The sequence below is a fragment of the Leiobunum rupestre genome, chromosome 2, assembly GCF_980474605.1.
Source record: "Leiobunum rupestre chromosome 2, qqLeiRupe1.1.hap1, whole genome shotgun sequence".
Lineage (NCBI taxonomy): Eukaryota > Metazoa > Arthropoda > Arachnida > Opiliones > Sclerosomatidae > Leiobunum > Leiobunum rupestre.
In genome coordinates, this window is record NC_143385.1 from 40,551,233 (window position 1) to 40,579,182 (window position 27,950).

Here is a 27,950-nt window from a genome sequence, read left to right on the forward strand (position 1 = left end):
AGTGCCACAAGTAAATTGGGAACGAACCCGGCTCCTCTTGCTGCAAGGCGCAAGCGCTAACCAGTTCGCCACCCCACCTATTATTACAAATATAATGCTTTATTTATTACAAAATTACTTAAATTTCAATAATTTTGCTAAAATATATCCTCAAAAGTAGCAAATGGATATTTAGATCATGACTAAATTGACTATCATTACTATCTAACGTATAGGGACTTGGCAGTGCTACGTCACAGTTTTTTTTCAATAGTTTTTATCCTGGGGAGAAAAAGTATACCAGAATGGCGACCATGGCTAAAGTTACGGCGTGACGTCATGCTGCCAAGTCCCTATTGGAAATATTTTTACATCTGTGATTCATAACATATCCATGGACTAAATATACAATAAGAGTAGACTATAACAGGCAATGTTATCAGAAAAGCTAAAAAATCCTTTTCTTCCCGTGCAAAGAACACTTTTCCCACATTTCCCCACGCGAAATGCCGTTATCCCTCTTAAATTGCATTATTATCTTTTAGCATTTTGGAAGGTTGAAATATCCCGGAGAAGGGAAAAATTCCCTGCATGTGGAAGCACTGGAAAAGTCGGGGGCCACGTACCGGGCGGAATGACATTCTTTTTGGAATTGTAGGCGCATGCGCGGCGGCGGCACGGATCGCACGCCGATGCCAGTCTTCAAAATAATAACAGTTTGTGTTTATTTGTTTGGGAAGAGTTAGTTATTTATATTGATAACGTACGTGGTAATATTTTAGTTAATTTAGATTGTAAAAGTAAATCATAGGGCTCAGCAGTATACCAGATGTTTCTGAAGATAGGCAACTGCTGTTTTCATCACTTAGAGTTGTCTTGGTTTTAGGACTGGCTTCAAAAAATGCATTTCACGAATGAAAACAGAAAACTCGTCATTTAGCCTATTAAAACCTGCTTAAATAATATTTGAAGTGTAAATATTTATTACTACATTATTATTATTAATATTTTTAATAAATTTTGGTACTTTCTCCAAAATAATTTTTTGTATCAGCCTTAAATTGTAAAAAGAACGTAAACACGCTAGCTCGTGCTTCTCACGTGCAATTATTTGTCCCACCACTTCACTAAAACCGGTAGATGGCGCTAAATGCATATCAGCAGTTTGAAAACCGCTAAAAAAAGGAGTGCGATATCCAGTAAGCGAAGCTTATATTATTAATCCAAGGTTTGACGTCAAATATCATCCCGAATGCGAACTTGTGTTTACTATTTTATGAGATTTCTGAATACCTTTTAATCCAAGGTTTAATTGGATGTACAACACTACAACATTATTTCCTTTAAGTGCTTTAGACGGAATTGAAGCAAGATTTTTAGTTTTTTTTTATTTAAAAAAATTAAACAAATTGCAAAAAATAAGTGATTACGTGTCATAATAAAACCACAGGTGCACAGTTATGTGTAATGGAACCTTTTGAAATTTTAATAGTTTTCTAAAATTTTAATTTCAAATTTTAAAATATGAATTTTCTAACATCTGAAAAACTAATTTTTTAAAGATATTTTTGGAACTTTGGGGATACTCCTGAATATATCAAACGATTATAATTTTTTTAAAACGTTATAGTCAATTTATTGCTGCCCCATTGGTTCACCAAATATATTAAAATAAAATTGTAGTGAGTAGAGAAGGAGCTCCAATAAATCGAGCATAAGCTTTTTTAAATTAAACAATCAAGAAAAAAATTTGCCAACGCATTTGATATATTAAAAAAAATCCCTTTTAAAAAATATGTTATTTAAAATTTTAAATATCGCAATAGTTTGAAAAATATAAAAATTCCAAAATGTTCCAACACATAACTCGGCTGTCCTTTGGTAAAACCTTATAAAATCCATTTTCTAAAATTTCGATTTTATTAAATTTTTGTATTTCTCTAACTAAAATACGACTTTCATAAAAATTTCAGATTTAAAATCTCAGTAATTAATTAGTTATAAAAAATTTATATTTTTAGTATAACACTTTTTTTCGGAAAACCACGGGTAAAACCTTATAAATCCATTTTATATGATGTTTTACCGTGGAAAACCATATAAACCATGGTATAACATTATACGTGCTGGAGATAAAACGTTTGACCAAAGAAATATCGTTTTTTTTTCTCTCGGCTTATATTTTGCCCTCTTCTGTGGCAGGCAGCCGACAGGTTGGACGGTAACAGACGACACTTCTAGACAAGTCTTTCCCTCCGCAATAATTTGTTGCAGGCTGAGAGATAAATAATTTTTTTTAAACTGGACCTGTGGCCAGTAGAGCCTTTTTTAATTAAAAAACTGACCAGTGGCCACTTACCATTTTTAACCTTCAAAATCAGGCTTTCATAATTTATGGTCAAATTATCTACTCTTGACAATATTTGCTAGGGCATAGGCTTAGTATGTTAGTTATTATGGGTATTTAAAAATATTGGAGTGTTCAATAAAGAACTATAAATCTTGAATGGAAAAAACTTTGAATTAATTAAGTGGTCACCAGGGCCACTACAGCCCCAAGCATATCATTTTTAAACTGGCCCAGCTAATTTTTAAACTGGCGATTGGCCTGTGATATTGCCTTATTTCTTACACTGATTTGTAGCTCTTCTTTGAAAACATTTATTTATATTATTTTGATTTCTAAACATCTTATTAGTAATCACATTAAACATTTTCTCTACCAATTGTTATTTTGAAATGATTTGAGAACCATTTATTAAAGGAGATAAGGGAGTTCTAAATGTTTTTTTTTTAATATTTAAAATATTATCAGTATTAAAAATACAGTATTAAATCAAAGTGAGATTTTATTAAGAAAACTTAAAATATTTTTAATACTGTTTAAAAATTATAAATGTTGCTAAATGTTACAATTTATAAGTGATATTAGGTAATGAAATAAGGTAGTCACACAATTTTAATTTACCTAACAAACTTACAATTCGGGAAAGTTACTATTTTTGTTAAATTGATTGTAACATGAAATTGAAAGTTATAATAAAATTGTGTTTAATTTCGACATATTTCTTTTATTTTTACGAAATGCAACGACAATTTATATTTCCCAAGTAAGGTTTTTCCCGTGGAAAAGAAAATTTGTTTGCTTCATATATCGTTTTACCATGTAAAAACGCTTCCTTAAATAAAGGAAAATTACGTTATTTCTCACATATAACGAATATGTCCCGGTATTTCATTGGCTGCTTAAAATTTACGTCACCTAACGCGATGGCAATCAAGCGCCGGTGACGTTTTGTCTTTCCCCCCGCGCGAGACGGGGGAAAGGCGTTCAACGTGCACGGCGATTGTCGCAACATAATCATTCTTCCTAAATATAAATAAATACATTCTTGATATAACGTTTTACCATGGCAAAACGGTTCCTTAAATAAAGGAACAACACGGTCCTTTTCCCATATAAGGTTTTTCCATGGAAAAAGGGTCGCTTTATTTTGAGCAAAATAATGTATTTGCTAAATATAACGTTTTACCATGGAAAATGATCCCTTAAATTAAGGCAGAACACGTTTCTTCTCACGTATAAGGTTTTACCGTTGAAAAGAGGCTAATTTATTTATAGTGAAAAGAGTTATTTGCAACATATACGGTTTCACCACGGGAAAGGAAATAATTTATTTCGACAAAATCTGATATTTACCACGTACCATGTATTACCATGGGAAAGTTCTGAAATATTTCTAATTTTCCCAAGGTAAAACCAACTTTCATTGGCTGGTAATTAGTTAATTATGATTTTATTAAAGAAATGAATAATAATGATATTTCATAATATATTATAACGAAAAAGTCACTACTTTTCACTTTAGTGTTAATCGATAAGTCGTATAGTGTTAAAAAAGACAAAATCGCGTTTTTCTCGAAATTTGGTTTTTGGATTTTATATGGTTTTACCAAAGGACAGCCGAACTATGGCTCACCTACCTTCAAAAGAGCTACAGAATAGCCCAGCTGGACTTGATTTTAAATTTTGGGTCCTAAATGTTTTTATTTATAATCACTCTTTTGCGATTTTTTTTTAAATTGAACGAAAATTTTGAATCCTACTTTTTATTCGATCCAAACACTTTAAACAAATAATGTTATGTATCAAATTAATTAATGATTAGATTAGCAACTATTCCGAAATTGCAAAAACAAGCGCATCAACGCAACAATTACTAAATAGGAAGTTGGTAGTCCAAAAAGGAAATTTAAATTATTGGTTTCGGAAATGTCTGTTTGACGGGTGACAAATAAATATCAATTTTATCAGTACTTTTATTTTATCAGGAAATTGAACAATATTACAAAGATATTTTTCCACGAAAAATAATAACATATAATGCCACTTCCGATAATTACAATGAAAAGAGAGATCCGTGGTTGAGGCAAACCGAAGTCGAAACACATTTCCATTTAAGTAACGTGATAATTTTAAAATTAACTTTTCCATTCTATTGATAGCTTATGCTCTTGGCTAGTCATAGCCTCTAATTAAAGAGATAATTTAAACAGGTGTTGAGGGCATTGCGTTGGTCTTAAAAGACACCACAGAAAAAAAGGTTTATCTGATTCTATAACGGAAATCTCTTTTGAAAGTCACTCTTCATGCCAGCTATGGTGGTGATCATGGTCACCATCGTGATGGTGATGTTCGTGTTCGTGGTGGTGATCGCCTTCGTGGTCGTGTCCGTGATGATCATGGTCGTCGTGCTGTTCGTGTTCATGGTGACCGTGGTGCTCGTGATCGTCGTGGTGGTGTCCATGATCCTTATGACCATGATCATGTTCGTGTTCTTTCTTGTGATGAGATCCGTCTTCCCAGTGCTTCTTGTGATGTCCTCCGTGGTGTTTGTGTTCGTGGTGTCCGTGATAATGCTTGCCTCCCTTGTGGAAATCGTCTCCGTGGTGTTTCTTCCAGTGACCGTGTCCGTGCTTGCCGTACTTGTCGGCGTGATGCTTGTGGGCGTGGTGCTTCTTTCCGTGGTCTTTCTTTTCGTGCTTTCCACCTTCGTGCTTCCAATGCTTCTTGAATTCCTTGTGGTGTTTCTTGTAGTCGCCGTCCCGGAAAATGTCGTGATGCTTTTTGTGGTCGCCATGCTCGATTTTGTGGTAAGTCTTCTTGAAACCGTGCTTCTTGTGACCTTTGTCCTTGTGGTGGTGTTTCCCGTGTCTGCCGTGTTCGTGACCCCCTCCGCCCCAATGTTTCTTCATGTGGTGTCCGTGGTTGTCGTGGCCGTGTTCCTTGTGCCCTTTCTCCTTTCCTCCGTGCTTTTTGAAATGGTGTCCTCCTTTCTCATCATGGTGATGGCCGCCGTATTTCTTGTGGTGTCCGTGATGATAGGCGCCCTTTTTTTGTCCACCACCATGATGGCCGTGCTCTCCGCCGTGACCTTCTTTCTTGCCATGATGACCTTCGCTTTCATGTCCGTGTTCACCGTGATGATGATGAGACTCGGAAGGCTCAATATCTTTTAAAGAAAACCAATGCAGACTCTCTCCTACTTGCAATTCTTGTGTTTCATTGTTCTGTGACTCTGCGTTGGTAAGCAGTGCGACTAAGCCAAATATTAGAAGACCCAGACTCTATAAAATGATTATGGCATAAAATGTTGTTAGTAGAAACTGAATTTCAATAGCATACCATTTTGGGAGGAAATTTTAAAATTAGTATAAAGATATTAAAAACTAATTTCAAAGTCAAATAAAATTTTAATATTAAGGATAATAGAAATTTTCATATTAAGGATAATAGAATTTTCATATTAAGGAGAATTTTAAGTTTTATTTTCAAAGCCAATATAAATTTAAAATAACTGATATGGTAAATTGAGACTTGAGAAGTCTCGATTAACAAAGCGCTCTTACCAGCTGGCTTCTGCTCGACATCGTTGTATCAATGATACTCAGCGTCTTCAAACGAAGGTGACTTAACAAGAAGAACCAAGAACTGTTTCTGGTATCTTCGGAAAACTGGCCGTCCCTTTATATAGTTTGAAATATTAGCTGTCTCTTCCTGGTTTTTTCCCGCTATTTTTTCTGGTTTTATTTTTCAAAATTCAATAGGAGGGTAATTAAAATATTTTTACGGATTTATCTTATTAAGAGGGAGTATTTTGGCGATGGGAAATTTAAAAACGATTGATTCGTGTGGAATGGGGACGTTCACAGCTTTCCTCCGCGGTTTCGTTGAAAATACCCACTGGACGGGGAGGAAGAGGCAGGTACGGGAATCACAGCGTGACCACAGTGACCACGATAAACGTACGTGCATGTACTTCACTTTGGTATTTTATTTCACTAGTCGTTGTTATTAGAATTGATGCCATGCTTTTGAAGTCAGACCAAATCCTGAAATATATATACATATCCTTCCTGACATAATTTCAGGCTATAAGCGGTCCAAAAGTCTAAAGTAATAGGTTACCAATGTATATTTGTGCAAATATAGTATAAATTCATTGTTCCAAATTATAAACTTTCATTTAATTTAGGCAGATAGCACAAAAATCCCATTAAAAGTTACCATTAATCTAACTCAACCGAAAAACACTGATTAGTAGATAGATTTGGGCTAATCTTAGAACAAATTGAAAGGTAATTAATCTCCTCCTTAAAATAAATGGGTTTACGGATGAACTCTCAACAAAGAGAGAGGAGTAAACGAGGAGGTCCTCTAAAGCGATGGCAGCTGGAATAACGATCGAAATTCAAAGAATAAAGAGTCTCTTATAATTAGTTTCAATGTCAAGCAAGCGGATGGCGAAGCGGACACATTGATTGTTCAAACAACTACCGAAAACAACTGTTTGATTTTTTTTTCAAAATTAGCGACGGTAAAGCAGCTAAAGCTGAAAGTAAAGTGTATATTGTAAAGAAAATGCAAATTAGGCTTGGAAGCACGAAGGACGTTTCGCTCTTCCTACACGCCGCTACAGGTGGCAATTCAACTTCAGCGTTGTACCGTAAGCAGGGCCGGATTAACACTATTGGGGCCCTGTGCAAAGTAGAATTTGCGGTCCTTCAAAAAATTCAGACTTTTCTTTTTGACAATGTGGTTATAAACATAAAATACCAATAGAAACAGTTATTTCGAAGACGGGGTCTCCTAACCTCGGGGCCTCGGTGCACATGCCCTAATTCGGCCTTGACCGTAAGAGGAAAAAGAAGACACAAAGATAAGAAATCAGCCAGCCATCAGGGTTCCGCCGATTTTTTAAACCTTCCCAAAGAAAAGTACACCGAAATAAATAAACCCCTCAACACCTAACTCACCATGAATTCATTTTATATTTGAATAAGAAGAAATGCTTGAACTAGAGAAAGAAACGTGAAGCTTCTCAGGCTAGAAAAACAAAAGCAAAAGGCTGGAGCTGAAGCTGTCGCTAAAAAGAGCAAATTTTGGTCGGAGAAATATGTGAAACGGCCTATTTACATCATATTTCCTCCCAGAATTCCAAATTAAACGTTTTTGCAGTACAAAAAGTTTAAATATTACTGAGACCGAAACGCCAGCTAGAGCTAGGGACAATTGACGGAGCTAAATCATATCTGCACGGCCCAAGCTGGACTCGGGCTCCACTAAAAATTTTTACCCAAACGTTTAAGTGCTCGTCTCTGGCTCAATGTATGGGAAAATATTACTAATAATAATAATAATAATCAGCTAGGCTAATACCCAAGGCACCACTTCAGGCTCAGCTCAGACTTAGTTAAAACGACAGGTGTTCAAGGAAATTCACTTTGGTCTCATTGGTTTTTCACTTTTTTACTCGTCTCGAGAAGAGAGTGAATCTCCACCCCTTTCATCCTGTACTTATTTTTTTGACGAGTGACAACTGATTGAGATTTCTGACAACTGATCGACATTTCTGACAACTTACTTGACAGCTCTGACAGATTGAGTGATGCCCATTATCGATATTCTATTCAAAAACCGTCTGAGCAGTCAATCCTCAAGAAATTGACAAATTAAGTTTAGCGGGGGTCAAAATTCGCGCACGAGAAAATGGAAATTTGGTTTCGTCTCGGGTTCTTCTTACCTACAACGAGTATAGAAACTGCGCAAGAGTCTATACGGGTTGAAACTGTCCCCACGCTGTTGGAACGAACGAATCGACAGGGTCTTATGCAACTACAGTTTCATAAGCGCTGATGGAGATCGCTGTCTCTATGTGCTGTCATTCGCCGAATAATTCCTGATCTTGGTACTCTACGTAAATGATGGCCTGAGCGCTGGAAGCAGAAATGCAAGTGTGGATATTTTCCTGCTTCATTTCAATGAAGAATTTGAAATCACTGCCGGCACAGCAACGACGTACTTTGGCTTAAAGCTTGACTCCACATCTGTTGGTTCAATATTTCTACATCAGAGCGCCTATCTTGAGATGGTCCTGGAACGTTTGAATATGGCGGAATTCAAACCAGTCAAAACACCTGCGAGCGTTCCAGATACAAGTGACGAAGGAAAGAAGCAATTTGATTCGACAATCTACGCGTCAGAAATGGCGAGCTTCCGTTATGCAGCCTTGGGCACACAGCCCGACATAGAGTATGCTGTTAATCGCGCATCTCAAGCTATTTCAAGCCCAAATTTGTCTGACTGGAATGCCGTAAAACGAATTCTTTATTACATCAAAGGACTTGGGCCAGTCGGAAGCAACAATCAGTTACCTCTATACGACCGAAGCGGAGCTAATCGCCGCCATCGAGGCAGCCAAGGACGTAGTATGTATTCAGATAATTAAATATGCGATCAGTATCAATAGTAACCACGAGATACCGACATTACGAATCGACAATGCCGGAGCCATCAAACTCATCCGGGATACCGAGTTTCACAAACGCACAAAGTATATAAGTACCCATACCAAAATAGGAGTCTTGTTTAAGAATTAAATAAGGATGCATTTGGATGACGTCTTATTTAACAAATAAATAAGTCGGCAAAAAATATCGTTACCCAGATTTATTTGTTACGTTTAAATATAACTTAATCAAGACTTATGTTAACCTAATAAATTTAATGTATTTGAAAGTAAATGTCTCACTTAAATAAGATTTAATTAAATTCTAAAAATGTCTTATTTTGACAGCATCAATTTCGTTTAGATGAAATTGAAATATCGGTTTATTTGAGACTGCAATAAATGTAATTTTAAGGTTAAATACATCCTTAAAATTAAAAACATGAAGGCTCTTCAATTATGTTTAATACTGCAGCCTTATTAACCACTAAAAATAAAAAACAAATACTGGGTATAATATTATCATTTGAAATATAAAATAGTTTTCAAAAAGCATTAACACTACAAAGTTTTACTAAATTTGAGGTGCAATAACACTAACTGAACTCTTATATTTGTTTCATTTTTTCAGTTATAATTCTGTTTAAATGAAGTCTTAATAAGTTTTAAATAAAATCAATAATGGAAGTAAATTCAATATAATATGTATATCTGATACATTAAGTTTAAAATAACTTAAATCAGTGGCGGCACCAGGACGTTTTTATTAGTAGATTAATAATTGTTATCAGTTATGGGGCCCCTTTTATGTTTTAAAGGGAATATAATCCCCAACAAATTAAGAAATTCAATCCTCAATCAACCACTAAGGAGCATGTATCAGAATTTGTAGCCCGGTGTACCGGTAAGATTGAAACCACACCACCGGAGGTCTATCATCAGAATGCCCTACGCCAGCGTCCACAAGCCCGGACAGGTGACAAAACCAGCATGGGCAGTAGAACCCTACTACTGATGGTCGCACCCTTGACGCAAGCCGTTCAACCCAGCAGAAGGTGCAGCAATGGTTCGACGAGCTCGCCACTTCGCACACAGCAGTGGGGTTGAGAGCGGATGCTCTAGCAACTCCGGCCGACACCCTACCTATGAAGGGAGAGAGTCAAACCCTTTGGAGAGAGCTCCTAAAGAGGAACGACGAGCACACAGTAGCCCAAATAACCCGGCACTTCTGGCACCGGAGATCCCGGTGGACCCCAAAAAGCCGGGAAACAGGACCGCCGGGCCCGCATTTGGAGGCCCGCCGCCCCACAGCAGGCTACCCAATCCGCCAAGGCGTCCAGTTTGCCTGGACCCTCTCCGTTATCATGAGCCGAAGATCAGTATCCAGCCCAAACCTGACCGAAGTCGGAGGTACAGATAGGATCATTTGAACGGAGCTAACATCTCCCAGTGCGCCACCGCCCTTATGGGTTACAAGAGCCGGACCCCGACTCCCCGGTAAAGCCACCAGTTATTGCACACTCCGACCCCTAAGGAGCACCGAGAATGTCAAGATCGATAATGTAATAATAATAAAGTGTCATTACAAATTTCAGATACGAGGTCCCTAAAGTCGATTTGGGGGCCTCTAATTAAATGAAAATAAGCTACTGCCTGCCTAACCTACCCACATAAAATGTGCAGTGTAAGTTATCCTTATTTAGAATAAAATTTGAGGCTCAAATTACACTTATTTCATTCTTAAATGATCCTGATTTTTAGTAAACATTCCGTTTTACTCAAGTCCTAAATAACATTTAAAATAGTACTGTCATTAAAGTATATCCAGTATTAAATAAATCAGAAAAGTTAAGACTAAAAATGGTCTTGAATTAAGTTTAAAAAAGGTCTAAATACCCTTTATGAAAACTAAAATATGAAGTTTAAATTTCCTATTTTTAACCCTAAAGTAGTCTTACAATTCAGCATTTTTATAATTTAATTTAAGGCTCAAATAGGACTTATTTTATTCTTAAAAGTGTCTGAGGTTTAAGTACACATTCGGTTTTATTCAAGTCTTAAATAAGATTTGAAATGGTACTGTAGTAAAAGCTAATTCAGTATAAAATAAATCTCAAAAGCTAAGCTTAAAAAAAGTCTTGAATTAAGTTAAAAAAGATCTAATTACACTCGATGAAAACTAAATCACGCAGTGTAACTTATTCTTATTTCAACCTTGGTAAAGTCTTAATTTAAGATATACAATAAATTATAAAATACATTGGTCTTAACCAATATTAATATTGATAAAATACGTGAAAAAGTAGATAAGTCCATAATTAAAAGGGATAATATTAATATTGTTGGTTGTTGGAATCGAAATTTCGTTTCTGAATTAAACATTACATAAAAGTTCCGTCAAATCTATCTTTTATCAACTTTAATTCCCTTCGATAATGTTGCATGGTTCGCCCTTACCAAAACAGGACACTTATTTTAGGCTGTAATAAGAATCAATTGGGATTTAAGAAATAAAGTAGTCTGAAAATAAAATTTCAACAAGTTATATTTTCAAATACCAATTTTGACACTCAGAAAGACTTAATTAGCTCTTTGTTTGTTTTAAATCAAGTGTAAAAGAAGACTTGTATAAGACTGGAAAATGAGTATTTTAGGCGAGGGGTAAGACACTCTGCGAACTCGGTGTACACTGCCGTACCTTTGACAGTGCTAAATGGAACTCGCGAACTCTTGAAAATATGTACCTTTAACAGTGCTAAATGCACGAACTCGGTGTACAGATTATATGAGGAATACATAAATCTTAAGAATGAACATCAAAACAAATCTTGAATTCGTTTCAAAAGTAAACTTAGTAACATAGAAAAAATAAATATATAGTGTAAAATATCCTTATTTTAAACTTAAAGTAGTCTTTAAATAAGATTGGCATTACAGCGTTTTTAAAAATAAATTTAAAACTCAAATAAGACTGAAATAGCTATAAACTACGACTGTTTTTCTATTCTTTCCCATGAAGTGTAAAATAAGACTTAAACATAAATCTCAAAAGATAAGATATGAAAGAGTCTTGAATTAGATTTAAAAATACAGCCTTAATAACATAAATGAAATAAAAAAATGGAATGTAAAATATCCTTACTTAAACCTTGAAATATTCTTTATATAAGATTGGCAGTACATTGTTTATAAAACTAACTTTGACGCTCAATTAATGAATTTAACAAAATATTTCTCTTGGCACTTTCAACAAAAGTTGTTGGTTACAGCAATTGTTCTTCATTTTGTGCCTTAGGATTTTCTTTAAGCTCTAGGGGCATAGACAAGGGGGGCTTCCAAGTCCCAACCCCCTTTGGGCATACCTTTGACTTAACTTAATGTTCATACCCTTTTTTACACCTATGAACCTTTACATTCATTGCATTTGCGTAAACCGTTTTGTGGGTAAATTCAAACCATTTATGATTTATTATTTAAAAGCAAAAATTGTAAAGCCGAAACGGTTTTCTTTATAACCTAAAAAAAAATTCATAATGAACTTAACAATTTCTTATTGGTATAAATTAGCTCTAAATTGCACAACTTAGTTCGTTCCTAGAAAACCGATTAATTTCAAGAAATTATTATTTGAATGTTCATTCGTTTAAACGGCGCCCCACACACAATTTGGTATCAAATCCAATAGTTTTTTATTTTATACTAAGGAATTCGAAACCAAAATATTAGTATTGTTTCCTTTAGGTTTATCGCTAAATAAGAAGATCAACGGCTTGAAGAGTGTGGTTTAATTGTATCTATGTCCATTGTAATATAAATCCTAAATGAGTATCGAATTTAGTAGGAAATAAATGTGCTTACAAGCCGTCATCATACACATTTATGGATTTGAAGCTAATATCTTGAAACATAGTTAAATTTGATCTTACAATGTGCATTATATAAGCAGTTTAAATTGATTCTTTCAAATGCATTGTTTTTCAGTTTAATTTGAGACCACCATATGCATTAGTTTTGCAGTTTAAATTGAGACTAACATATGCATTATTTTTGCAGTTTAAGTCGAGACTAAAATATGCATTGTTTTGCATAGAATTGAGAATAAAATTAATATTATATTTGCAGCTAGTGATAAGTTTAAAATAACCCTAGTAATATACGCTTAAATTTAATCTTAAACAAGACTAAATTTAGAGGGGAAATCAGACTTCAATATAAATGAAATTAACCCAGAGTTGAAATAAATCTTAAATAAGGTTGTATGTGGCAGTTTCAAAAAAGGATTAATAAAAATAATAATCAGCTAGGCTAATACCCTTGGCACCACCTTAGGCCTAAGTCACCAAGCGACTTTTAAAGCCTTTAATCCACGTGGCCGGGTTACAATGCGTAGGAGGGTGGTGGCAAGCCCTTCATGCCACGCGAGCCAACAGCTCCCTACACTCACTATTACCGGTAACCTCGGCAAGTTTTTAAGGAAGGGTAAACCGAAGAACTTGGGTAAAACCCCTTAAATCAAGTTTTAATTTTGCTAATTTGCTTGAAACTTAAACAAACCAAAATCTTAAATAAGTCTCGATTTTCATTCCAAACAAGAATGAGTTAACTCTGAAGTCAGGATATATTTGAGACTGTGGCAGCTAAAAATTACAACTTCGCTTTTGGTAAAGGTATTCACAAATAATTGAATTTTAAATCTAAGACTTAATAAAAACTTAATTATGGATGTATTTGGGAATGTGGCAGATTCAAAAACGTCTTAGCGAAGTTTGTTTAAACAAACTTATTTAAAACTTAAATTCATATCTATCGTGCAACCGAATGTAAATCTAAATTTAGTATAAAAGTATGTATGAATTACGTCTGACTTAAGGATGTATTTGGGACTGTGGCAGTCTTTTTTAAGATCAACAAATACAGTTTTAATTTTCGTAAGGGTATTCAACAATACTATATTCGGGAGCTTGTACAGCAAGCAGAAATTGACGTCTCCTTCGTCCCGAGCAAAGAGCAGCTCGCCGACATCCTCCCCAAACCTCTGCCTGCCGGTGCCTTCATGGGTCTACGCCAGCAGCTGAACCTCATCGCGTACGAAAAGGTTCTTATCGAGGGCGAGTGTTGAAGATTACGATAAAAGACTTTTTATGTATATGTGAAAAAAACCATCCACGTTACGATGTTCTTTTCTCAAGGTTATGTCAGATAAGAATCTGCCTTGTTTGGTATTGTACAGTATATATACTCGCAAGGAGCTCGTTAAAGTTTGTCACTTTGGTTCCTCCAGCAGCTCACTTCTCCACGGTGCATTACCAGTTCATTTAACATGTGGATTTTATAAATAAATTATTTCCATAATTTATTGTTTCTGGTCATTTCATCACTCTGCTGGTTATTGAGATTAAAAACCTCAATAGTATGTAACTGTACGTTTGAACGGTATCTAATAGAAATCTGAAATTTAGTATTGAGCTACATTATACAACAGCATACGTAACTAAACATTTTGCAGCAGTGTACTTAACATATTTTGCTGCAGTATACGTAACATATTTTGCAGCAGTATACGTAACATATTTGGCAACAGTATACGTAACATATTTGGCAGCAGAACACGTAACATATTTTGCAGCAGTATACGTAACATATTTGGCAGCAGAACACGTAACATATTTTGCTGCAGTATACGTAACATATGTTGCAGCAGTATACGTAACATATTTGGCAGCAGAACACGTAACATATTTTGCAGCAGTATACGTAACATATTGGGCGGCAGTATGCGTAACATATTGGGCGGCAGTATGCGTACTCATTGTACAGCCCTATACGTATGTGTACATTTTACAATGTATAACAATTGATAACAGTGTACATAATGCATTGTACAGCATGTGTATTTTACGTATATTTTTTAAAGATTTTATGTATTAAATTTCAATTTTCATTGTCTAAAGCGTCAAAAAAATTCCAAGTAATATGCCATTTTTTCAGGTTTAATATGTGGAATTTATGTTGTGAATACTATTAAAACCATTCTCAAGAGTTTCTGATTTAATTTAAAAGTAGGGCTTGAGAATTGTTGAATTATCATAAGTAACATAATAAACATATTCTATAAGTTATAATTTTATTAATGTTTTGCCCAAGACCATATAAATCATAACATTGCGTAGCGATATTTTCTTATTTTATAAATCATAATTAAAAATAATAATAATTATAATAATAATCAGCTATGCTAATACCCAAGGCACCACCTTAAGCCTAAGTCATGATGTATATATATATTGCCACGCACTAATTTTTCTTTCGAAACTTCTTTTGAAAAATCGAACGGAGCCTCCTCGGCTACATTTTTCAAGGGAATACCATTTGCAGTTTAAGGGATATATTGTATACTTCTGATACTAGAAATTTAAGGTACCTATTTAGTAGTAAAAATCTTAAAATTTTCATCCCCATTATCCCTCAACCAAGCTTCGTCGCGTACTAAGTCCGATCAATACACAAAACATCATTTCTGCCTACTAAGCTGCATTGACATTCCACAAGTAACTAACGCTTGTCTTTTTTTTTTATAAAATTCGACAATTTGTTTGTATAATATATATATTGTATTTTGTTTAAATATTTGAAAAAGCGGGCAACATTTAAGAATCATCGTCTTTCGGAATAAAAATTACGGCGCGCCCGAACTGGGGCTCGAACCCAGGACCGTTAGGTTAAAAGCCTAACGCTCTACCGACTGAGCTATCCGGGCTACTGCAAAGGCAATATTTTGTTGACTTTTAAATATTAATAATCAATTAAACCAATGAGGAGGCAACAGTTTGTCGTTGATAAACAAATAAGTGTGGAAAATTATTTCTGATGGTTATCAATTTTATCATTTCATATTGTTTATCAATTTTAAGAATAAAGTTATTTTGAAACACGGTGAAAACTCATGCAAATTTTTTGTTAAAAATCTAGGCTATCTAGCCTTACTATTCCCTGCCAGGATTGACAAACAAACTTTTGTTCTAGAGTTAATTAAATTGGTCTTACAATGGGCTATTTTTCGAAAAACTGTTACGTAATTTAGCTACGTAATAGGAAGTTATTAAGACTTATGGTTTTAAGTTTCTTATGAAAAAAGGCAATTCGGTGACCAAATGATTTAATTGTGATATAGAGTATAGTCAGTTAATTTTATTACCACGACTAACAAAATCCCGAATTTTCCAACAAACATAAATATGTAAATTTCAGTAGTAACCAAGTATCTCAATTTTTCTATATGAAACCACTTGACCTAAATATAATGATGCCATTCATGGTGCCCCTCTTCTCCGCCTTCATGTCCTCCATCGTGGTGCTCGTGTTCTTGGTGGTGATCGCCTTCGTGTTCGTGGTCGTGACCATGGTGATGTCCGTGATCCTTGTGGTGTCCGTGATGATCGTGTTCATCATGATCATGGTCTTCGTGGTGACCGTGATGATTGTGATCGTCGTGGTGTTCCTGTTCATGGTGTCCATGGTGTTCGTGATCATCGTGGTGGTGTCCATGATCCTTGTGACCATGATCGTGTTCATGTTCCTTCTTGTGATGAGCTCCATCTTCCCAGTGCTTCTTGTGATGTTCTCCGTGGTGTTTGTGTTCGTGGTGTCCGTGATAATGCTTGCCTCCCTTGTGGAAATCGTCTCCGTGGTGTTTCTTCCAGTGACCGTGTCCGTGCTTGCCGTACTTGTCGGCGTGATGCTTGTGGGCGTGGTGCTTCTTTCCGTGGTCTTTCTTTTCGTGCTTTCCACCTTCGTGCTTCCAATGCTTCTTGAATTCCTTGTGATGTTTCTTGTAGTCGCCGTCACGGAAAATGTCGTGATGCTTTTTGTGGTCACCGTGCTCGATTTTGTGGTAAGTCTTCTTGAAACCGTGCTTCTTGTGCCCCTTGTCCTTGTGGTGGTGTTTCCCGTGTTTGCCGTGTTCGTGTCCCCCTCCGCCCCAATGTTTCTTCATGTGGTGTCCGTGGTTGTCGTGGCCGTGTTCCTTGTGTCCTTCCTCCTTCCCTCCGTGCTTTTTGAAGTGGTGTCCTCCTTTCTCATCATGGTGATGGCCGCCGTATTTCTTGTGGTGTCCGTGATGATGTGTGCCCTTTTTATGTCCCCCGCTGTGTTTTCCGTGCTCTCCGCCGTGACCTTCTTTCTTGCTGTGATGACCTTCGCTTTCATGCCCGTGTTCGTGTCCACCGTGATGATTATGCGACTCGGCAGGCTCGTCGTGACCATGATGTTCGTGTCCGTGATGATGCCACGACTCTGCTGGAAACATTTCATGAAACGTAAACCAAACATGACTTTCAGCTTTCCCTATTTCACTCGTGGCATTTTCCCTCGAATCGGCTGCTGTTACGGCAATGAGGAACATAGCACAGAAGGCCAGCCCCTGAAAGTAAAGTTTAGTCCTATAGTTTCCTTGTAACGAATCAATAATGGATAATTTTGCAATATTTTCCAACATTCTACAAATTATCTCCGTACAAAACCTAATGCATATGACTAAGAAACTTAGTCGGAAAAAGCCAAGTAATGTTGCTAGATTCAGAATATTTTTTTAAAATACACCTAAAATGGCAAACTTTCGGTTTTGTGTTAATTATGGAGACAGGGATGAATATTTGACCGCGTAATATCACCCAAGAGTAGGTGCAATAAGTCGAACAAAATATGAAAATTACAAATGATTATCATATATATTACCAACTGGGCCTTTAGTGACTTCATGGCGTACTGGTATCCACTGTAGTATATTTCAATGGTAGTAAACACGAAGATGATCAAACTACGAATAGTTTCTGAGGAGCTGGTAGAAGTGTAACGCTCTTAAATACCATCCATTATTCAAAAATATTTTCCTTATTGGCTTTTAATGGGGAAGTGTGAAAAAACTTAATAATCGAAATTATCGGTAACGAAGACTACAATGCGTTTAATATTTAGTAATTAACTTTTCGAGACGTCGGTGCTTCCCGTCAGCGGTGTTCAACTACCGTGACCGGAAGATAAGAAAAAGGATAGTTGATACGTCGCCATTACTGAGACATCTTCACGAAGCGGAACATCTAGTTTCGAAACGGTATTTATAAAAACCAAGTTTCATTTTCTTAATGGTCATTGGGAATTGCGCGAATATTCGCGACATGAAAAAGTGAAACTGCCATGAGGGAAATTATGTCTATAAATTAACGAAAAAACTTCGTAATGGCACTGTTTTATCGGTTATCAAGAACTTTAGCTTGAAGAACTTCATACAATCGCGATATTTTGGGGTTTATTTAGTTACGGTGTACTTAAAAAAGGTTATTGTTTGATTGTTTCCCTTACGTTCTAATTTAATTCGTAGCTTGTTCGTGGGTGTGGCCTATTTTCGTTGCCATGGTTACTATAGCATTATGCCGCCAATTACGAGGTAGACAACTTAGAAAAAATTTTTACATGTCTACTTACTATGTTAGTGTATAGTTATTTTAACAAATTTACTTCTTTCAAAATTCTTGAAAACATTAGTTATCTTTTTAAAATTCTTGAAAACATAAGCTATCTTTTTAAAATTCTGGAAAACATTAGTTATCTTTTTAAAATTCTGGAAAACATTAGCTATCTTTTTAAAATTCTGGAAAACACTAGCTATCTTTTTAAAATTCTTGAAAACATTAGCTATCTTTTTAAAATTCTGGAAAACATTAGCTATCTTTTTAAAATTCTGGAAAACATTAGTTATCTTTTTAAAATTCTGGAAAACATTAGCTATCTTTTTAAAATTCTTGAAAACACTAGCTATCTTTTTAAAATTCTTGAAAACACTAGCTATCTTTTTAAAATTCTTGAAAACATTAGCTATCTTTCTAAAATTCTTGAAACATTAGCTATTTTTTTTTAAATTCTTGAAACATTAGCTATCTTTTTAAAATTCTGGAAAACATTAGCTATTTTTTTAAATTCTTGAAACATTAGCTATCTTTTTAAAATTCTGGAAAACATTAGCTATTTTTTTAAAATTCTTGAAACATTAGCTATCTTTTAAAATTCTTGAAAACACTAGCTATCTTTTTAAAATTCTTGAAAACATTAGCTATCTTTCTAAAATTCGTGAAACATTAGCTATCTTTTTTAAATTCTTGAAAACACTAGCTATCTTTTTAAAATTCTGGAAAACATTAGCTATTTTTTTTAAATTCTTGAAAACACTAGCTATCTTTTTAAAATTCTTGAAACATTAGCAATATTTTTAAAATTCTTAAAAAATCAGCAAAAACAATACTAACGTTAATAGTTAGATCATAGCCGTCTGTAATACAGGCCATATTATAGAGAAATTGGAGAGGGCGGCATTACGGTTTTTTGAAATCCAACAGATGGCGGTAATATGGGGAAAATAAGAAGCGGGAATTTATCCAACAGATGGCGGTAATATGGGGAAAATAAGAAGCGGGAATTTTCAAAGTTAAAATTTTATTTCACCCTAAGCCTTAAAATACAATGTAATTATGAAAGTATAACAAAGTACTTTATCACTTAAAACATTTTTGATTGTGAAAATAACACAAAATACTTTATCAGTTAATATATTTGATTTTGAAAATATTAAACAACTGAATAGAATATATCACAGCGCTTGTTTGTTCAAAATTTTAACTAGGAAATGCTTACTACAAATACGCTGATTTTCGTCTAAGTTCGTGGAACTAAATAAAATCAGGCAATTCATTCCAGTCAATTTCATTACACGCGTAACGGTATCATAGAAAATAAACAAATAAGCCTTAGCTTGATGTATTAAAACATTTGAAAAATCACACGCGCCCCCGTTTAACTACAGCAGTTGACTAGCAAGCTGACGTCATGCGGGTGGTTATTTTCTCCATATTACCGACATCTGGCGGTTAAAAAAAGCGGAAGCTAAGAGCCAGATTTTAAAAAATAATGTTAATAATATGGCCTGCTTTACAGACGGCTATGGTTAGATAGGCTGTCTAATATATAAACTATCTTACTATATTTAAGTTGGTTTTGTTTATATCCCGAATTTTTAATTTTTAATTAATCTTTAATACACACCTACGAATATGGAATAATTAAAATTTTAAAATACTACCAATTTCTTGAAAATGATCCAACATTCCTTGACATTTCATCAATTTTAAGTAATTAGAAAGACAATTTATAGGCCTATAGCGGTTTTTCTTAATTTTTCCCAAAATACTTAAAATTGGGAAAAATGTATTGGAATTTATTTATTTTTAGTTGAATTTACCCAAAGGTTTTTATGTTCACGTATTTTTTCGATTTAATAAATTTAATGTAATTTTACTCGCGTAAGCTAGAATTTACCAAAAATACTTGAAATTCTGCTAATTTATTTCAAATTATTTATTTTCTTTGGATATACCCAAGTTTATCTAATAAAATAAATTTTACCTAATATTTTAAAAGTTATTTGGTCCAACTTTACTTGATTTAACCGAATAAACAACGATTTAACATGCAAAAATAATCGTTTTTTTCGTATATTTTTGGATAATTTGCGGTTATGAATAAACATAAATAATTGGATAATTTCTTATTCGAACGCCGATCTCTACCCGGGGCGGATATCATGGTGTGCTACTTACTATATAGTCTCTAGTTTGTGTCAGTTTCACGGTCGGATGTCACCTCCAAATCACGCCCAAACGGGTGGCACCCGGGACGGACCCCCCCCCCTAGCTACGCCACTGGCTGAAGCCCATGTAGCACAGAGTTGTAGGTCCAACTGCTACTAAAATGGTCAAGAAAACTTGGTTGCGTGTGAGGTAAATTTAATAGCAAATGTCCTACCCATCCAACAGTTGGGAAGATTATTTTAGGATATACGGCCGCCCGACAGCAAAAGTGCAATTGTTTCTCAACTCATATTTTGTAAAACGCACGAAACAAAGCTGCGTCCTCAATTTAAAAGTCAAGAGTTAAAAACATTCTCGATTTCAGAAAAAACGTACTCCTAAATATCGGAAATAATTTAAAATTTTGTTCGAATATGGTGGAATCTTTTAATGGGCAAACACAACATATGTACATATCTTTTAGAAAAAACTTAAAACTAAAGACGACAAAGAGCTGGAAAACTGCACCATCTTGTAAATCCGTGGTCGGAATTGTTGACTGTAAAATGGAAACCAAATCAACGCTAAAAACCGTCGGCCCATAGAAGTAATTTAATTTGAGGATGTCGGAAACTCAGACTATTTTGTAACTAATTTATTTGCTGACGGCAAGCACTGTGAGAATTTAACCAAAAATTACTTAATTAAATAATGCTTGCTAATTTGACATTAATTTTCTTTGTATTTATCAGTGAGTAATAATGCTTTCTTGTTGTGTACCACAATGTTCATCAAATACACATAATAGTAAACACTTGTCATTTCATCAGATTCCGCCGTTGATGAAAATCTCCGCTAGTTATGCCTTACAAACATTTCACGAAAAGACTTCAAATAAATAATAGAAACGCATCAGATGTTGTGCGCAGCTTACATTTCCTGCATTCTGACTATAGCCAAGGCTAGTAAATATTGTTTTATTTCATAGAACTGTATCCGTGAATGTTTAAAATCCGACATTAAATTTAATATCTTTATTCATTAAGTTTTTTAAGCTACAAAATTTTATTTCACGCCAAGCATATTTTGTTGCCCCATCTAACCTGTAAAAATTAAATAATTTCACAACAAGTTTTCTAGTTTGTCCCAAATTTATTACACATATAACAATACTGGTAGTTTCATTTTTATGCATTGGCTTAGTCCCTCTCTGGTTGTCTTGGTGCCACAAGCCCAGGATTGGTCTACTTCCAGCCCTGGCCATTTAATTTTGGTAAATCTTCAAGTTTCCTTGATAGTTATAATCACAAAAATTTAGTTTGGGTTTACAAGTGTGGAGACTAAAAAAAAATGGAACGTTCCAACTACCCTTACCGGATATCACAGCTACATGCAACCTAACATTCCCAAGAAGAGGACAATCAACAAAACAAGCTTGCGTAGAAAGGTGGGGTGTTGAAGTGGTTGGCACTCTCGCCTTGATCTCAGCTTGTGGCACTGGGTGAAAACTCGAAACCACTCCATCTGCGTTGATTTTGTAAATTATCTCCTTGCTGGTTAACCAGAGATTAACGGTAAGAGTAAGTGTAGTGAGCTGTTGGCTTGATGTGCTTGCCACCAAGGGCGTATCCAGGATTTTATTTCAGGGGGGGTTTTGAGCGGAAGTTTCATCAGCATTTCGGGGGGGGGGGGGTTTGAACCCCCAAACCCCCCCCCCCTTAAATACGCCCTTGCTTGCCACCGCTATCCTACGCAATTTAACCGAGCCACCGGTAATTATCTTTACAAGTCACTAGTTGACTTAGGCCTGTGTGGTTCTTTTGGTATTAGCTAAGCTGATTATTATATTTATTATTTAAACATCCAACTATGGACCAAGCAATTCTGAAAATGTTCAGCAAAACTTTGAAGACCCATATCCAGATGATGCTAAAACTTTGCAGAATACTGAAAATTTTACAGAGCTGCAGAAGCTTAACACCACCATACACAACATGCAAACCAAAATATGACGTCAAACCAAAAGATGCAATGACAACAATATAAAGTTGACTCTTTGTGAGAAGAAATTAAAGAGTTTCCCTCATTATTGATAAGATGTCCGCCAAACTGAAATGGTTGGCTGATATAGCACGAACAGCCCGTCATCAAAGCTGGCCGCGATAAAGTCAACGACCAATATCAGCCTCCAGCTTGTGCAACTTGGCCCCAAATGGTAGAAAGGATATATTTCGCTATTCATTGTTGAAATGAATACATTCAAGCTAATAGGTATGTCTCTGTAGAAAAAATTTCAATGAGACCTATTTTCGCACTGAACACACAATAAGTGGAACGTAAAATGTCAAATCCTTATACTACTTGTGCTATTGTAAAGGTTACCACGAAAACAAAATATCTCGATCGCGAGGAACGAGATAAACTAAAAATTACTAAAGACAGATATACGTGAGGATGTGTGCACTTTTTCAAAAGCGAAAGTAAGGGAATGCGCTTTTGAAAACGTGCACACATCCTCTAGTCTGGTGTCAGTTCAGGCTGAACTACGCCCTGTGCAAAGGCTGCCCTGTGTCAGCATTACCGGAGCTATGAGAACAGCCCCAAGCGTTTCTCTGGAGGTGCTCCTGAATATTCTACCGCTACATCTTTATATAGAGGAGGTTGCAATTAAGAGTACCAATCGGTTACTACATAATGGTTGGTTGAGGTCTGCTAATTGGGAATGAAGTCACACCAAATTGTTTCGGTAATATTCTGGTTATTTACCGATCTTATTGATGGGTTCTGACAATATAGCTCCAAAGTTACACTCTGGCCAAGGAGGGTGCGGAGGCTAGGTTATTAGGTGCGGAACCTGCTATTCCAATACCCAATGGTCTGGTTCACAGCCATGTGCATGGCACTATGGTTGAGAGACAGGTCAGGCTTTGGCTTAAGACGGATGGTCAAAGGCAGGCCAAGGAGTTTATTCCTGGGCCTTCTTAGAAAAGAGCAACTGAGTTGCTCTCGCTCTCTGAGAGTAGTATAAGGGTGGTTACTGGCCTACTTTTAGGTCACTGCCAGTTTAAAAGACATCTGCATCTGATTGGTATCAGTGAGAGTCCTATGTGCAGGGCATGCCTTGCAGAGGAGGAAACTTCCTCCCATCTTGTTTGTGATTTTTATGCGGCTCAAAGGTTTGAGCATCTTGGTATGTACAGGCTGGAAACGAGTGATCTTCCCAGTATCTCAGCGAAGCAAATTTTGCGCTTCGTTTAGAGACTGGGCTTTTCCATGTTTAAAAGCCTGGGGCTGCACAATGGACCTCTTGTCGAAGTGCTAGGTTGAGCTTGACCCAACCACCTAACTCTCACTAATAGTTATAATACTTCCGCTTCCATTATATTATGGGGTATTAGCCTAGCTGATTATTATCATTAGTAAAGTTTTTGGTCATGGAGTTGGAAGTAACGTAATTTGAGTCAAATCTCCCGAAAAATGTTCATCAATGAAAATACCTTTATGACATACATATGCGTTATTATGTTACATATGCTCTAAGTAATCAACAAAAGGGGGAGGAAATGTAAAAGGAGGCGTTCTTATTTAACGCGTCTCTCACGCGAATGTCAATCGCGTCAAGAGGACGTAATATTTAGGGAGCCAATAATGCGCCGCCTCGAATTGATTGAATTTAAGGGGAGGGGCCAGGTTCTTATCCTAGAGCTGCAACCGGAGCGAAGGTAAAAATCGACGGAATATAAACATTCTCTCTACATATTATAAATAGATCAATTCTTGGATTAACTAATACACAGGATTATTCCCGTCTTGTAGAATTTCCCAGGCTGGCGCCAGAGTTTGGCTAATAGCGCTCTAGCGGCACAAAAATGCAAAACTATAAACACGCATGCGCGAAAAATAGGGAACACCTAGATTAATTCCATTTTTAATTTTCTTGCTGCTAGAGCGCCACTAGCAAACGTTTATACGTTTTAGCCGAGCCGGAGGGTCCCGGTGTGTTATTTAATAATAATAATAATAATCAGCTTGGCTAATACCCAAGGCACCACCTTAGGCCTAAGTCATCAAGCGACTTTTGAAGCCATTAATTCAGGTGGCCGGGTTACAATGCGCAGGAGGGTGGTGGCAAGCCATGCATGCCACTTGAGCCAACAGCTCCCTACACTAACTATTACCGTTAACCTCAACAAGTTTTTATGGAAGGGGAAAACAAAGAGCTCGGGGGAAAACCCCTTAAACCAGCGGGGAGAGAACTTGCAAACTCAACGCAGAAGGAGTTGTTCCGAGTTTTCACCCAGTGCCACAAGTAAATTGGGATCGAATCCGGGTCCTCCTGCTGCGAGGCGAAAGTGCTAACCACTCCGCCACCCCACTTAATCCATGGAAGTATTAATACCCATAGGCTGGAAAGCAAGGTACTTTTTGTATGGTCTTGGTCCCTTTTGTTTAAAGCGGTGCTAGAAATAAGGACCGTTTAAGAAAAATGTCAACCTGACTTAAAGGCTCTACAGACCTCTTCTACATAGACCAAGCACTATATTTCATTTACTGAGAACAAACTACTTGTCTGTTTCTCTTTCTTGGCACAATAATAATAAAATAATAATAATCAGCTTGGCTAATACCCAAGGCACCACCTTAGGCCTAAGTCATCAAGCGACTTTTGAAGCCATTAATTCAGGTGGCCGGGTTACAATGCGCAGGAGGGTGGTGGCAAGCCATGCATGCCACGTGAGCCAACAGCTCCCTACACTTACTATTACCGTTAACCTCAACAAGTTTTTATGGAAGGGGAAAACAAAGAGCTCGGGGGAAAACCCCTTAAACCAGCGGGGAGAGAACTTGCAAACTCAACGCAGAAGGAGTTGTTCCGAGTTTTCACCCAGTGCCACAAGTAAATTGGGATCGAATCCGGGTCCTCCTGCTGCGAGGCGAAAGTGCTAACCACTCCGCCACCCCACTTAATCCATGGAAGTATTAATACCCATAGGCTGGAAAGCAAGGTACTTTTTGTATGGTCTTGGTCCCTTTTGTTTAAAGCGGTGCTAGAAATAAGGACCGTTTAAGAAAAATGTCAACCTGACTTAAAGGCTCTACAGACCTCTTCTACATAGACCAAGCACTATATTTCATTTACTGAGAACAAACTACTTGTCTGTTTCTCTTTCTTGGCACAATAATAATAAAATAATAATAATCAGCTTGGCTAATACCCAAGGCACCACCTTAGGCCTAAGTCGTCAAGCGACTTTTGAAGCCATTAATTCAGGTGGCCGGGTTACAATGAGCAGGAGGGTGGTGGCAAGCCATGCATGCCACGTGAGCCAACAGCTCCCTACACTAACTATTACCGTTAACCTCAACAAGTTTTTATGGAAGGGGAAAATAAAGAGCTCGGGGGAAAACCCCTTAAACCAGCGGGGAGAGATCTTGCAAACTCAACGCAGAAGGAGTTGTTCCGAGTTTTAACCCAGTGCCACAAGTAAATTGGGATCGAATCCGGGTCCTCCTGCTGCGAGGCGAAAGTGCTAACCACTCCGCCACCCCACTTAATCCATGGAAGTATTAATACCCATAGGCTGGAAAGCAAGGTACTTTTTGTATGGTCTTGGTCCCTTTTGTTTAAAGCGGTGCTAGAAATAAGGACCGTTTAAGAAAAATGTCAACCTGACTTAAAGGCTCTACAGGCCTCTTCTACATAGACCAAGCACTATATTTCATTTACTGAGAACAAACTACTTGTCTGTTTCTCTTTCTTGGCACAATAATAATAAAATAATAATAATCAGCTTGGCTAATACCCAAGGCACCACCTTAGGCCTAAGTCATCAAGCGACTTTTGAAGCCATTAATTCAGGTGGCCGGGTTACAATGCGCAGGAGGGTGGTGGCAAGCCATGCATGCCACGTGAGCCAACAGCTCCCTACACTTACTATTACCGTTAACCTCAACAAGTTTTTATGGAAGGGGAAAACAAAGAGCTCGGGGGAAAACCCCTTAAACCAGCGGGGAGAGAACTTGCAAACTCAACGCAGAAGGAGTTGTTCCGAGTTTTCACCCAGTGCCACAAGTAAATTGGGATCGAATCCGGGTCCTCCTGCTGCGAGGCGAAAGTGCTAACCACTCCGCCACCCCACTTAATCCATGGAAGTATTAATACCCATAGGCTGGAAAGCAAGGTACTTTTTGTATGGTCTTGGTCCCTTTTGTTTAAAGCGGTGCTAGAAATAAGGACCGTTTAAGAAAAATGTCAACCTGACTTAAAGGCTCTACAGACCTCTTCTACATAGACCAAGCACTATATTTCATTTACTGAGAACAAACTACTTGTCTGTTTCTCTTTCTTGGCACAATAATAATAAAATAATAATAATCAGCTTGGCTAATACCCAAGGCACCACCTTAGGCCTAAGTCGTCAAGCGACTTTTGAAGCCATTAATTCAGGTGGCCGGGTTACAATGAGCAGGAGGGTGGTGGCAAGCCATGCATGCCACGTGAGCCAACAGCTCCCTACACTAACTATTACCGTTAACCTCAACAAGTTTTTATGGAAGGGGAAAATAAAGAGCTCGGGGGAAAACCCCTTAAACCAGCGGGGAGAGAACTTGCAAACTCAACGCAGAAGGAGTTGTTCCGAGTTTTAACCCAGTGCCACAAGTAAATTGGGATCGAATCCGGGTCCTCCTGCTGCGAGGCGAAAGTGCTAACCACTCCGCCACCCCACTTAATCCATGGAAGTATTAATACCCATAGGCTGGAAAGCAAGGTACTTTTTGTATGGTCTTGGTCCCTTTTGTTTAAAGCGGTGCTAGAAATAAGGACCGTTTAAGAAAAATGTCAACCTGACTTAAAGGCTCTACAGGCCTCTTCTACATAGACCAAGCACTATATTTCATTTACTGAGAACAAACTACTTGTCTGTTTCTCTTTCTTGGCACAATAATAATAAAATAATAATAATCAGCTAGGCACCACCTTAGGCCTAAGTCGTCAAGCGACTTTTGAAGCCTTTAATTCAGGTGGCCGGGTTACAATGCGTAGGAGGGTGGTGGCAAGCCCTTCATGCCACGCGATCGAGCCAACAGCTCCCTACACTAACTATTACCGTTAACCTCAACAAGTTTTTATGGAAGGGGAAACCGAAGAACTCGGGGGAAAACCCCTTAAACCAGTGGGGAGAGAACTTGCAAACTCAACGCAGAAGGAGTTGTTCCGAGTTTTCACCCAGTGGCACAAGCTGGGATCGAACCCGGCTCCTCTTGCTGCGAGGCGAAAGTGCTAACCACTCTGCCACCCCACTAATGACTAACAGATGGCGATAAATACCTGATAAAACGCGTTTTTGATCCCGCGAATGATGGTTGAAATAGATGATATAAAAGGTAATAATTTGCAATTTATTATAATTTTACTTTGCTTTGTGTTTCCTCCATGGTACTCAGATTTAGGAGTTTGTATCTACATTCACGATAACAGACACTACCTCGGAACTTCAAAAGAGCGTGGCGTCACCTAGACTTTTTCATTCGCGAATATTAGCAAATATTACGTTCAGATTCAATA

At 36.8% G+C, this 27,950-nt stretch overlaps 1 protein-coding gene and 1 non-coding gene across 2 annotated transcripts; both read right to left on the bottom strand.

Moving 5' to 3' along the window:
• Window positions 1-15,452: 15,452 nt before the first annotated feature.
• TRNAK-UUU (transfer RNA lysine (anticodon UUU)) lies at window positions 15,453-15,525 on the bottom strand. Its single transcript has one exon. It is a non-coding gene; the product is annotated as a tRNA-Lys (tRNA).
• A 534-nt stretch (window positions 15,526-16,059) lies between these two features.
• LOC149957517 (uncharacterized) lies at window positions 16,060-17,834 on the bottom strand. Its single transcript, XM_090167069.1, has 3 exons — window positions 17,792-17,834; window positions 17,502-17,623; window positions 16,060-17,187 (listed from the first exon to the last, which is right to left on the bottom strand). Exons 1-3 carry the CDS (start codon window positions 17,832-17,834, stop codon window positions 16,060-16,062), a joined length of 1,293 nt encoding a protein of 430 aa, XP_090023195.1.
• Between the last annotated feature and the right edge of the window lie 10,116 nt (window positions 17,835-27,950).